This window comes from Euphorbia lathyris, chromosome 3, assembly GCF_963576675.1.
Source record: "Euphorbia lathyris chromosome 3, ddEupLath1.1, whole genome shotgun sequence".
Classification (NCBI taxonomy): Eukaryota; Viridiplantae; Streptophyta; class Magnoliopsida; order Malpighiales; family Euphorbiaceae; genus Euphorbia; species Euphorbia lathyris.
This window is the reverse complement of record NC_088912.1, coordinates 51,516,011-51,530,031: the sequence shown is the minus strand read 5'-3', so window position 1 is coordinate 51,530,031 and position 14,021 is coordinate 51,516,011. Positions and strand designations below refer to the sequence as shown.

The following is a 14,021-nucleotide window of genomic DNA, read 5'->3' as shown; positions in this document are numbered from 1 at the left end:
AAGAAAACAATAGAAAATAAAAGATAAAGAACAGTAGATTAATATTAAAAGATACGGAATACAAAATTGGATTGTAGAACAATCCCCACAGGAAAGTTACGAACCCTCCCTATCTATCTAACAATAAAGCCCTGCAAGGATGCAGAAGAAAACTAATCGAAAAAATAGCCTGCCTTGTCCCCAAAATAGCCACCTTAAATAATAAAAATAAAGCACAAAAAAGTAGCGTATCCTTTTCCAAAACAGAGACCCTAAATAATAAAAATAAAACACTTAACCAACTCATCAAAACAAATGACCACTTTTATTTTTTCCTTTATGTCCTTGTCAATAACTAACTCTTTGATAATTCCCATTAGGTCCCTGAAAGTTCCTACATGTATAAACCCGTAATGTCTTAGGCTCTGTAGGGTTGTGATCAATTGTAACATTAGGATTAATGGAATTAGCATGATCTCTATCATTGCCACCCCCTTGAGAAACTGTCTTGTCCTTAAGACAGAAATCGGGATACTCATGTCTAAGCACAAACTCGTCCTCCCATGTGGCATCCTCGACCCCTTTTGATTTCCATTGGATCAGCCATTGAGAAAATTGGTCGCCGTGTTTCTGGATGGTTCGCGTAGCGAGCACTTTGGCGGGAACTAGAGAGTCTGATGGATCAACTTGGAAGTCATAGGGCAATTCGGTTGAATGAGGATGAGATCCAATAGACTTTTTCAGCAAGGAAACATGAAAAACTGGGTGAATTTCAGTCAAGAATCTGATAAGGACCAAAATAACGAGCAGACAACTTAAGATAAATCCATCGAGCTACTGATTATTGTCGGTGAGGCTTCAGCTTTAAATAGACCCAATCTCCCACATCGAAATTGATTTCGCGATGATGACGATCAACCTGCATTTTCATTTGGTTTTGACTGCGTAAGAGGTGTTGTTTAAGCTGCTTCAAAGCTTCATCATGGTTTATTAAATCTCGTGCCACAGCTTCAACTTGGATTTCACCAGAAACATAGCGAAGAACAGAGGGTGGTGGTCTGCCATAGACAGCTTCGAAAGGAGTTGTACCAGTGGTTATGTGATGAGAAGTATTGAACCAATACTCTGCCCAAGGGAGCCAATGGAGCCAGAAGCGGGGTTGGTCAGTAGCAAAACAACGAAGATATGATTCTAAGCAACGATTGACAACCTCCGTTTGGCCGTCTGTTTCAGGATGGTAGGAGGAACTAAATCTCAGTTGTGTGCCCTGTAAACGGAAAAACTCCTGCCAAAACTTACTCATAAACACCGGGTCCCGATCACTGATAATGGATTTGGGGAAACCATGAAGTCGAACCACCTCTTTTACAAACAATTCAGCAACAATCCGAGCTGCATACGGATGTTTAAGAGGGACAAAGTGACAATATTTAAACAAATGATCAACAATTACCATTGCTGCCGTGTAACCCTGAGACCGAGGCAAACCCACAATGAAGTCCATGGAGACATCGTCCCATATAGCCTGTGGAATAGGCAACGGTTGAAGTAAACCCCCCGGGGCCACGGTGGAGGCTTTGTAACGCTGACAAGTGGAACATTGTTTCACAAAATCTTTAATTCCTTGTACCATTCCTTTCCAGTAAAACACAGCAGCAATGCGCCTATAAGTCCGATAATAACCAGAGTGCCCCCTACAACCGTTGTATGGAACTCGGTGATGATTTGTGGAATCCACTATGACTGAGGAGAAAGAACCAAGCTACCTTTCCGATATAAAATGCCCTGCTTCAAGACGTAGCCGGGTTTAGAGGAAGGATCCGTTTGCAAAGATTCTGCAATCGAGGATAAACCAGGATCTCGACTAGTCTCTTCTACCAACTGATCTCCATCGAGCCATGTGGGAGTGGATAAAAGGGAGTCCAGTTCAGGGTCTAATTGTCTGGAAAGAGAATCAGCAGCACGGTTCTGTTTTCCCGGTTTGTAAATTACTTCGAAGTTGTACCCCATTAGCTTATCAAGCCAATTTTATTAATCCATGGTTGTGATTCTCTGTTGAAGCAGGTGGCGGAGGCTTTTCTGATCAAAGTAAACGGTAAATTTTCGGCCTAATAGGTAAGGTCGCCAATATTGAATAGATAATGCCAAAGCCATAAGCTCTTTCTCGTAGGATGATTTGGAAATATTTTTATCAGACAAGGCTTTACTGTAGTATGCAATGGGGCAACCATCTTGCATTAACACTACTCCCAATCCGCAACTAAAGGCATCACTTTCAATATAGAAAGGCCTAGAGAAATCAGGCAAGGCAAGCAAATGGGTTGAACTGAGTTGCTGTTTAAGCTCCATGAAAGCTTTTTGGGCAGTATCATGCCACACGAAATTGTTCTTCTTGGTGAGGGAAGTCAAGGGTTGAGAAATTTTACCATAATTGCGGATAAACTTTTTGTAATAACCCGTCAAGCCGAGAAAACCTCTAACCCCTTTGACATTGTGTGGTACTGGCCAATCAATGACAACTTTAATTTTAGTCGGATCAACAGTCACGCCATCCTTTGAAATAGAATGGCCCAAGTAATCTATTGTTGTCTGCCTGAAAAAACACTTCTTAGGGTTGATTTTAAATTGATGTTCAGTCAATTGTTGCATAACAAGCTCCAAGTGGTGAAGATGAGCTGGCCAAGTGCTACTATAAACGAGAATGTTATCAAAGAAAACTAGGACGAATCTACGTAACCATGGCCGGAAAACGTCATTCATCAGGCTTTGGAAAGTGGAGGGGACGTTTGTGAGCCCAAACGGCATCACTAAGAACTCATAATGGCCGTCGTGAGTATGAAAAGCCATCTTAGCTTCATCTCCCTCTCGCATTCGTATCTGATAGAACCCTGATTTGAGGTCAATCTTGGAGAAATATTCAGCCCCGTGTAGCTCATCCAAAAGTTCCTCTATTGACGGAATTGGGTATTTATCTGCTATAATCACTTTGTTGAGGGCCCGATCATCAATACATAATCTCCATGTCTCATCTTTCTTCTTGACCAACAGCACTGGGCTAGAAAAAGCACTCTGGCTCGACCTAATAACTCCCATTTGATAATTTTACTATTTGCCTTTGAATTTCTTCCTTTTGTATATGTGGGTACCAGTATGGTATGACACTCACTGCTCCATGGTTGGGCACGAGGTTAATAGAATGACCGTGACTGCGGCGTCGGGGAAGCCTTGTGAATGGTTTGAAGACCACAGGGAATCGTTGCAGCACTATCTGAATTTCTTAAAGTTAAACTTCTTCTAAACCAGGATCACATCCTTTTATCAGTTGGTGTCGCGGCTTCTCCCTACTGAATAGCTTCAAACTTCCACCACCCAACCACACTTGGAGGGAGGAGATATCTTTCCAGGTTCCCCCAATTCCTTGTAACTCCACTTGGTGGCCACAGTATGAAAAACACATCCATTTTTGCTGCCAATTATGTGAAACCGTACCCAAGGTATCTAGCCAAGTCATGGCAAACACCATGTCTAAGGAGCCCAACTCAAACACCAAAGCTTCAATGTGAAACAAATTTGTCCCCAATTGGACTAGAAGGCCGGTACATTTTTCTCATGCATAAACGCGAAATCCATCTCCCAATTTGATGCGCATTGGCTCTATGGAGATTGTATCAAGCCCAAGTGAGCGAACAAACTGGCTGGAAATGAAATTATACGTCACTCCCAAGTCAACTAATAACACTATTGGAATCCCATGCATTTCTGCCTGTAATTTCATAGTTTGTGGAGCAGTAGGTGATGCAGTATAAGAAAAATCTGACGAGTTGCACTCTTCATCAACTGGTCCTTCTTCAAGAGTGGTATTATCCTCTAGTTCAACAAGTAGTTCATCGGATTCCAAGAGAATTTCATTATCGACAATAGACAAGCGAAATTCGCCCAGATTGCACTTGTGTTGGGGACTATAGGGTTGAGAACAGCGGAAACATAGCCCTTTCCGGCGCCGTTCATCCATCTCCTTCATGGACAAGTGTCGAGTTCCTCTGTTTTGTTGAAAATTGCGATTCTAGTTTGATAATGGTGGTATAGAACGTATGGGAGTAGGTTCTAGGGATTTTATACCTGGAACAGTGTCTTTTAATTGGATGGGTTGACTTGTATCTTTTAATTGTGGCTTGTTCTAGGTAAAAGAAGTCACGTGCGCTGTGCTACCCTTCAACAACACACCATTCTCCTTTGTCACCCAACCCGCGATTGTTTCTTTCAATCCGCCAATGAATAATCCTGTAAACAAAGCTTCAGAGTATTTGGGTATAAAGGCGGTAACGGATTCAAACTCCTCGATGTATTCATCCATAGTTCCCGTCTGAAAAACTGATTGGAGAGCTTCATGCATATTCTTGCCCCGACTCTCACAAAAACGGCACAACATTTTTTCTACAAAATCCTCCCATGTAATCTGAGGGAAATCATGCAATATGTTGGCATACCAATTAACGGCGGCACCAGACATGCACATTTGAGCTAGAGGCACCTTCATATGGACCTGAATTTGATGTACACGAAAATATGTCTATGCTTTTGTGACCCAAGCTCTCGGATCTACTCCCATGTATTCTGGCAACTTCACCTTAGGCAAAGAAATTACTCCCCCTCCAAAGTGGTTACTCCTCATAAAGGAATTCAAATTGGGATTACTGGACTGCCCAAACTTCATTGTCGAACTGTCGAGTCTATGTTCCTGAGTTTTCTCAAGTGAGTCTGCTTTCTGTGGTGTGTACTCTGAATCTGGTGGCTCTGTTTCTTCTCCCATGGATTTTTTACTAAGGCTTTTGGCAAACTTGTGATCTAGATGCTCAATCCGTTGCTCCATATTTCCCAACTTATCCTCTATCTTTTCCATATGTTTTTGTAACAAGGACTGAATTGCACCCAGTGTAACCTGGAGGCCACCCAACTATTGTGTGTGATCTTCAACCCTAGATTGTAAATCCATCTTCCTTTGATTTCTGGTTTGCATATAAGGGGTTTCCCACAGACGGTGCCAATTGATAGGAAGATTTTCTTACAAGGAATAATTCAGCAAAGAAAACAATAGAAAATAGAAGAGAAAGAACAGTAGATTAATATTAAAAGATACGGAATACAAAATTGGATTATAGAACAATCCCCACAGGAAAGTTACGAACCCTCCCTCTCTATCTAACGATAAAGCCCTGCAAGGATGCAGAAGAAAACTAATCGAAAAAATAGTCTGCCTTGTCCCCAAAACAGCCACCTTAAATAATAAAAATAGTCAACTGTTAAATACCGCTCCCAAATTTCTTATTACCGCCTCTTTTGGACTTTTTTGCCATTCTCATAATTTTGATCAAAAAACTGAAAATTCTCTCTCCAAAATCATAAACCTGAACAACAATAATTGAAATTATGAAAATAATTGATGTGTGACAATCCGAACCCCGAAAATGGATGATTACGAGTCGGAAACATTAAGATTTACATCTTTTTATCAAAGAACTCATGAAAATAATATATATGTTTCATGACGATTTTACATTTTTCGTCACAAAAAATTGAATGATTTAGTATTTTTCGTCACTAAATTTTTTACGATTTTGCATATTTCAAAATTTGGCCTAAATGGATGCAGCATACCACCCGACCCATGGTGGGAACGGATGCGGCGTACCGTCCGACCCATGGGAGGAATGGATGCGGCGTACCGCCCGACCAATGGCGGGAACGGGTGCCGCATCCGTTCCCACCATGGGTCGAGCGGTATGCCGCATCCGTTTAGGCTAAATTTTGAATTTTCTCTCAAATTTTTTTTCCCAATTTCAAAATTTTTTTTATGTCAAGGGCAAAATTGTCCAATGTGGGCAGTGATAAGGAATTTGGGGGTGGTAAATAGCAATACCTTAAAAATAAAGCACAAAAAATAGCGTATCCTTTTCCAAAACAGAGACCCTAAATAATAAAAATAAAACACATAACCAACTCATCAAAACAAATAACCACTTTTATTTTTTCCTTTCTGCCCTTGTCAATAACTAACTCCTTGATAATTCCCATTAGGTCCCTGAAACTTCCTACGTACATAAACTCGTAATGTCTTGGGCTCTGTATGTAACGTCCGTAAAAAAAAAAAATATAGGTTATAAAATAGGTTAAGTTTGCATATTAATTATACTGTAGCAAAATAACATTTAGGATAACTATAAATAATTGGAATAGATATATTAAATATATTCTAATTTAATTATATATATATATTATTTAATTTGAGAGAGCAGTTTTGCGTGGGTATAGCTTTCTTCTATGTTAAAGTATCTGAACAAAAAGGAAAACCTATTTTCTTTCTCTGTCTCCACCGTCAAAAGCTAAGGAACACATATTGGGATTTTAATTGTTTAGGGTTGCGACTCTCTTTCACAGGTATGTGATGGTTTTACAAAGATTTACTTTTAACTATTTCCTTCTTTCTTTTAGCACTGTTGTTGTCTCCATTATAAATTTAAATTGTTTAATCCTATGCTAAAACTCCATTCTTTGAATAGTGGTTAACTATTGTGTCAGAAACTCCATTATTATCCCATGGGTTTCTTTTATTCTTTTAGACATATCTTAAAATATTAATTTTTATCTTTATGAATCATGAACTTGAGTGGTTTCATTTTTTTTATTAATTATTTATTTTAGTGATTTTGAGTTCAAAGTAAACTTCCGAACAAGGGCACATTGCAATTGATTTAATGGTTATATATATATATATATATATAGAACACATGGTTTATGATTTGATTTTTGTCAGAATAGGTTACAGACACATGACTTTTGTTTTTTCTTATTTTGAAACTAGTATATATATATATATATTTGCAAACTATTAAAAAGGTTTCTTTGTTTCATATATATATATATATATATTAAATATTACCATAATTTAGGACTATATTTAATGTTATATAACAAACTTTAGTAGATTAGCACACATGTACACTTTTAGCGTTTATGAATAATTAGTTAATGAGTTTATATATTAAATATTATTTTAGGATGCGATGATCAAGCGGAAGATAGATCCGGAGAAAACGCTTAATTAGATTTTGTGGGTGTCAGATGTAAGTGGTTAATTAAATATATAGTTTGTGTTCTTGTTTGTTTGGGTGTTATATTTGATTTGGTGTAATAATTGCTTATTGATTGATTTATATGCTTGACATGTATACTTGATATATTTATGATGACTACGGTGACGTGAATGAATCGAATTTTGATATTGATGGTTGTGAGGACATGAATGGTTGTTAGACCGAGACTTATTGGGGATAGAATGGAAATCGATTATTATACAGTTGATAAACTTTGGAAATATGAAAGTTTGGAAGATTATAAGAATAAGAGCTTATCTAGGATAGTAGACTCAATGGTTGCAACTGAAATGAGAAAAATGAATATTGTGATCACGTGAAATATAGACACTGGGTATTTGTTAAGACATGGTGTTAAGGTACCGGGTATTTGTTACGACAGGGTACCTAGAGATAGGAGACGGGATGCCGGGTATTTGTTACGACAGGGTATCCCATGATATGATTTTATTGACCATGCAACCATTGAGTATTACTAGACTATGATAAGCAGGGCCCTTAAATAAAAAGGACTGTTAAATTTTAAATTGATAAACATGTTGCTTGATAAACTATAATTTAAATGCACGAAATTATTGTATGCGTATGTGGTTGCTCTGTGTATTTAATTAACTATCTTATTGAGTCGGCAACTCATCCCCTTGCCACCACCACTTTTCAGGAATAAAAGATTAGGGACGCTGGTTCCGATCGGTCAATATGCAAAGTCGTCAGTATTAGAATTCTATTTATTTATTTTCTACCCTGATTAATTACTGAGACCTTGTCTGTCAATTTAATATTAATAGTTCAATCGACATCGAAACTATATTTTTTTTGTGCGGAATCAGTTTGCGGTACATTTTAAGCTCATAATGAAATAGTACTTGAAGTTGAAGTTTTGATTAATTAATTTTTAGGATGGAAAACTGAGTTGTTGAATTAGTTGAAGACATCGTATTTCTGTTTGGATTAAAATTGGTGGTTTTTGAGAAATCATTATGTTGCCTTGGATTTAAATGCTCAGCTTCACATTACAGGTCCTTAGATTCATATATATATATTTATATATATGCAAACACTTTTTTTTGTATCATGTTGGAATTCTGAATGTGTGTATATACATAAGTTTGAGAAAATATTCCCTTTCTTTTTAGGCTAAATTCCAAGAAAAACCCATGTGGTTTCATGTTATTCCAAAAAAACCCTTGTGGTTTGTTAATACAAAAAAACCCCTGTGGGTTGCGCCGTTACCCAAAAAACTGAAAATGGCTTAACACCGTTAAAAAGCTGACGTGACACAAGGGTAAAACGGGAAAATCGATTTATTTATTTATTTTTTCCCTCTCTCTCCTCCTTCTTTTTCTTCCTTCTTCTTCTTCTCTCCTCTTCCTCCTTCTTCTTCTTCTTCTTCAGCGTCTTCTTCTTCTTCTTCTTCTTCTTCTTTCCAGATTTCTGAAGTTTCGGAAATTAAAAAAAAAGAAGAAAAAAAAGAAGAAGGAGAGAAGAGAGGAGGAAGAAGAAGAAGGAGAAGGAGAAGGAGGAGGAGGAGGAGGAAGAAGAAGAAGAAGAAGAAGAAGAAGAAGAGGAAGAGAAGGAGGAGGAAGAAGAAGAAGAAGAGGAAGAAGAAGGAAGAAGGAATAAGAAGAGGAAGAAGGAAGAAGAAGGAGGAGGAAGAAGGAAGAAGGAAGAAGAAGAAGAATAATAAAAAAAAATAAAAAAAATTCGATTTTCCCGTTTTACCCTTTGCCACGTCAGCACTTTTAACGGTGTTAAGCTATTTTCCGTTTTTCGGGTAACGGTGCAAACCACATGGTTTTTTTTTGTATTAACAAACCACAAGGGTTTTTTTGGAATAACATGAAACCACAGAGGTTTTTTTTTTTGAATTTATCCTTCTTTTTATACATGGCACCCATGTGATTATATATGTATATATATTAGTGTGTAAAAGTTTAGGTGTCTAAACTTTTATTTTTATTTATTTATTTATCCTTATTATTAATATTATTATTTTAAGGGTATGGAAATGTGTATTAATATATATTCAAATAGATGATTATTATTATCCTATGAGTTTGGTTTTGCGAAAAAAGGAGGTTACATTTAGTGGTATCAGAGCGGGTCGACATTTAGGGACGGTTACGTGAAATTGTTTATTTATGTTATTAGGGACGATTATGTGCAATTATTTGTTGAACTGTGCATTAATCTTATTTATGATACATCATAGGACCATGTCATCCAGAGGTAGAACACATATTGACCGAGCGTCTAGTGAGGATTCTGTTGGGTCCCAACATGCATCATTTGCACCTCCAAATGCTAGTGGCGGATCTAGGTCTTCAAACCTACCAGGAGCTGGTATGACTACAATGGTGGGTCAAGCTCAAGCTCAGGTTCAGGCTCAAGCTCCGGTTCAGACGGGTCCTTTAATTGACCTTAACTACGAGAGATTAAGGAAGATGGGGGCAGAAAACTTTGAGGGTACCACTGACCCTACCAAAGCCGAGGAATGGCTAAAGGACACTAAACGAGTGCTAGCCAGATTGAAGTGCACTCTTGAGCAACGATTGGACTACATTGTCTCTTTACTGAAGAAGCATGCTATTACTTGGTGGGAGTCTATCGAGAGAGTTGTTATTGCTCCTAGGGTGCTGACATACGAAGATTTCAAGAAGGAGTTTGCTGATAAGTATATGCCTCGAGTGTACCGAGATGAGAAGAAAGTGGAATTTTATAATCTGAAGCAGGGTAATATGACAATAGCTGAATATGAGCTTCGATTTGCTGAACTTTCCAAGTATGCTCTAGATGCAGTGGCAACTGAGGAGGATAAGTGTTACCGTTTTAAGCAGGGTCTTAGATTGGAGATTCAAAAGTTTCTAGCAGTGAAGATTACTAATTTTAAAATCTTACTAGAAATAGCCACCAGAGTGGAGTGCACTCATCAGGAGGAGAGGCGTGTAGAGGGTGCTAAGAGGAGATATTCAGAGTCTCGGGGAGAACAAAATACTTCTTTTAAAAGAGGGGGGTCTTATGAGCACTCGATCGGTAGATCAGGGTTTCAACATGGAGCTTCTAGCTTTAGAAGTGGAGGCAGGTCTGGATTTAGGAGATCTTCTGGGTATGGCCGAGGTACTAGTGAGCATAGTTCTTATAGTGCTCCATCTGTGGGTACAGGTCGAGCATTCAGTGCTGGAGCTGGAGGTTCATTTGAGAGGAGGTATGCACCACCACCGACTTGTATCACTTGTGGCAGGAATCATTTGGGACCATGTTGGAGAGCTGGGAGGATTGTTTGCTATGGTTGTGGTGAGCCCGGTCACATTCAACATGACTGTCCTACAATCAAAGGTACCAGTGGTAGCACTCATTCTGTTACAGTGGGACAAAGTAGTATGGGCGATAGTGGTGCTAGTGCTGGCAGGGGTCGTGGTAGAGGCCGAGGAGGCCATTGTGGAGGTCCTAGTGTGAGCGGAGTTCAAGCAACTCAGGCACAATATCAAACAAAAGTGTATGCAATGACCGGAGATGAGGCACTTGCTTCTCCTGAAGTCATCACCGGTACTATTTCTATTTCTGATATTCCAGCTTTTGTTTTGATAGAACCAGGATCCACACATTCATACATAACATTTGCTTTAGCTTTGAAAATACCTGGTAATATAGAATCACTTGGTTATGAATTACGTGTTTGTATGCCTATAGGTAGTAGTGTAGTGGTGAATAATGTTAGGAGAGCTTGTCTAATTAAAATAGGAGGAATGGAGTTTCATGCAGATTTAATCATAATGGATTTCAAGGAATTTGATATCATCCTAGGGATGGATTGGTTGTCTCAACATAAGGCAGTTGTAGACTGTTGTGCAAAGGAAGTAGTGATAAAGTCTACTGAAGGGGAGAAAGTAGTATTTGTAGGGAAACGAGCAGTTGTTCCATCGTGCTTAGTATCAGCTATCCAAGCTTTTCGTTGGATTAGAGAAGGTTGTGATGCATTTCTAGCTCATATTATGGACACTAAGGTAGAAGTTCCAGAGTTGGATGAGATACCAGTGGTGAGGGAGTTTCCTGAAGTGTTTCTTAATGAGTTACCTGGTTTGGCCCCATATAGAGAAGTAGACTTTACCATTGATACCCTACCAGGGGTGGCTCCTATATCTATTGCACCATACAGAATGGCGCCTATTGAGCTTGAGGAGTTGAAGAAACAATTAGAAGAATTGTTAGATAAAGGCTTTGTTAGACCAAGCACTTCACCTTGGGGTGCACCGGTCTTATTTGTGAAGAAGAAGGATGGGAGTATGCGAATTTGTATCGATTATCGACAACTGAATAGGGTGACTGTGAAGAATAAGTAACCTTTTCCGAGGATTGATGATTTGTTGGATCAGTTGAAGGGAGCAAAAAGCTTTTCAAAGATTGATTTAAGGTCTGGATATTGGCAATTGAGGGTAGCAGATAAAGACATTTCTAAGACGGCTTTTCGTACGCGTTATGGGCACTATGAGTTTCTAGTGATGCCATTTGTTTTGACGAATGCACCAGCTGCATTAATGGCTCTAATGAACCGCACATTTCAACTGTACCTGGATCGGTTTGTGATCGTCTTTATTGATGATATTTTGGTGTACTAAAAAACGAAAGAGGAGCATGAGTTACATCTAGGAATAGTGTTGCAAATTTTAAAGGAGAATGAATTATATGCAAAATTGAGTAAGTGTGAACTTTGGATGGAACATGTAGTCTTTTTGGGTCATGTGGTGTCTAAGGATGGGGTTATGCGTGATCCGACTAAAGTGAAGGCTATTATGGACTGGAATCCACCAAAAAGCGTGACTGGAGTAAGGAGTTTTCTAGGTTTAGCAAGTTACTATAGAAGGTTTGTGGAGGGATTTTCAATTATTGCTGGGCCATTGACGAAGTTGCTAAGGAAGGGTGTAGCCTATCAATGGACTGAGCAGTGTCAGAAGAGTTTTGATGAATTGAAGAAAAGATTGACATCATCACCAGTGTTAGTACTACCATCTGGTAGAGGTGGATTTGTGGTGTATACTGATGCTTCAAAGCATGGATTGGGATGTGTGATGATGCAGAATGGGAAGGTGATTGCTTATGCCTCTCGTCAGTTGAGAACACATGAGGTGAACTACCCCACACATGATTTAGAGTTAGCAGCAATTGTTCATGCTTTGAAGATTTGGAGACATTACTTGTATGGAGAAACATTTCAGATTCTTACTGATCATAAGAGTCTGAAATATATCCTTACACAAAAGGAGTTGAATTTGAGGCAGAGGAGATGGATCGAGTTATTAAAGGATTATGACTGCACCATTGATTATCACCCGGGCAAAGCGAATGTTGTAGCAGATGCATTGAGTAGGAAAGACTTCAGAAGTGTTAGCGAATATGAGGGGTCATAATATAACATCTTTAGTGGATTTAAGGGTTATAAACGTGATATTAGGTGTGGATGAGGTGAATGGGTTGATGGCTACGCTACAGATAAGGCCAATGTTGGAAGATAGGGTTATGGAATTGCAAGCTCAAGATCTTTATCTTCAGAAAATGAAGGAGAAGATTCAAGCCCAAAGCCCAATATATAACATTAGAAAAACTTTATTAAGTTATGGTTTTCCAATGTGGGATAATAACATATATACATCTCATTTTCATCTTCTTCCATTTTGGCTTTCAATATGAGATTCCTAAAAGAGAGCCAATTTTTCTACATAAAGTTTATCTAAATTGAATAAGCTGAAGGTCTATCTTAGAGACCATTTTAATGTTTAATTTATAGATAAAACTATTTTTTAAATAGAATTTAATAAAAAAAGAGAGGTCTTCCACGTATATCTAACCTCTCTAAGAAGCCTTCTTTCAACAACTCTAGCTTTAATCACAATCTCCAATTGTTTCCTTTTTTTCTTTTTTTCTTTGGCAGTTGTGCATCTGTCTATTTTTTTTCTTCATTCATTCTCCTTCCATCTATATTTCTATTCCCCACAATATCCCCCATATTTTTAGTGTTGTCATTGTTTTCTTTTCAGTTGAAATCCATATACCACATCAGATTTTTTTTCGTCGAATTTGCATTTATCAGCTATAACTTTTTCGTTTACATTCTTTAGGAGTTTAGTAAGAGCGGAATCGTATTATCTTATGAGTTGCATCGGTAGAAAGGATTCAGATCCGATTGGTCAGAAGAAACTAAATGATAATAATTGGTTTGCAGCTGCTTTCATGTAGATTTGGACTCAAGTACAAGATTTGCCATTGTTTTGTTTTAATTGCATCTTTTATGACTTATTTTTGCTCTTCATAGTGTTTTTATAAGCATTTTATTAAAAAAAGTTAAGAATTCTAATCTCCATCGATGTTAATAGAGAGTGAGTTAAACTACCTACCACTGAGGGAGTGTAAGAAGATGAATAAGGCAATTAGGCTATTGCCCTTTCATTACTTTTGATTCTCATTAAAAACAAAGTCTAACAATTTACATATAAATATTTCTCTTAGGTGTGCTTTCCAAGAAATGCAACAACCTTAAGGAATAAAGGACTAAAAGGACAAGGACACTTGGCACAATCTACTCCCTTCATCTTAGGGCTTACATTGGATGGATGTGATTGAGGAAAAAGTTGATTGTGTGTGGTGGGGTGCAATGTATCCAATGCACTATATGCTAGAATGTACCATTAATGTGTTTGGACATAAATTCCCCTATCTGATGTAAATAACCGAAGTGCCCTTGGCAACTCAAAGGTCAGATTCGATCAAAAGAAAAGGGGAAGACTTCATCTTGAAGACTTCAGTTTGTACTTCTCCTCTTGCTTTACTCTTCTTCTTCCTCTTGCTTTTCTGTAACCTGTAACTTTTTCTTCTAGAAAACTTTGATTGTTAATCTTC

At 38.1% G+C, this 14,021-nt stretch overlaps 1 protein-coding gene across 1 annotated transcript; it reads left to right on the top strand.

Annotated features, from left to right (window-relative positions):
- The first annotated feature begins 6,287 nt into the window (after positions 1-6,287).
- Positions 6,288-14,021, top strand: LOC136224621 (uncharacterized). The gene is made up of 4 exons (XM_066013007.1): positions 6,288-6,414; positions 7,035-7,100; positions 9,343-10,676; positions 13,632-14,021. Coding segments are annotated over exons 2-4 (1,374 nt in total). The 5' UTR covers positions 6,288-6,414; positions 7,035-7,098; the 3' UTR covers positions 13,670-14,021.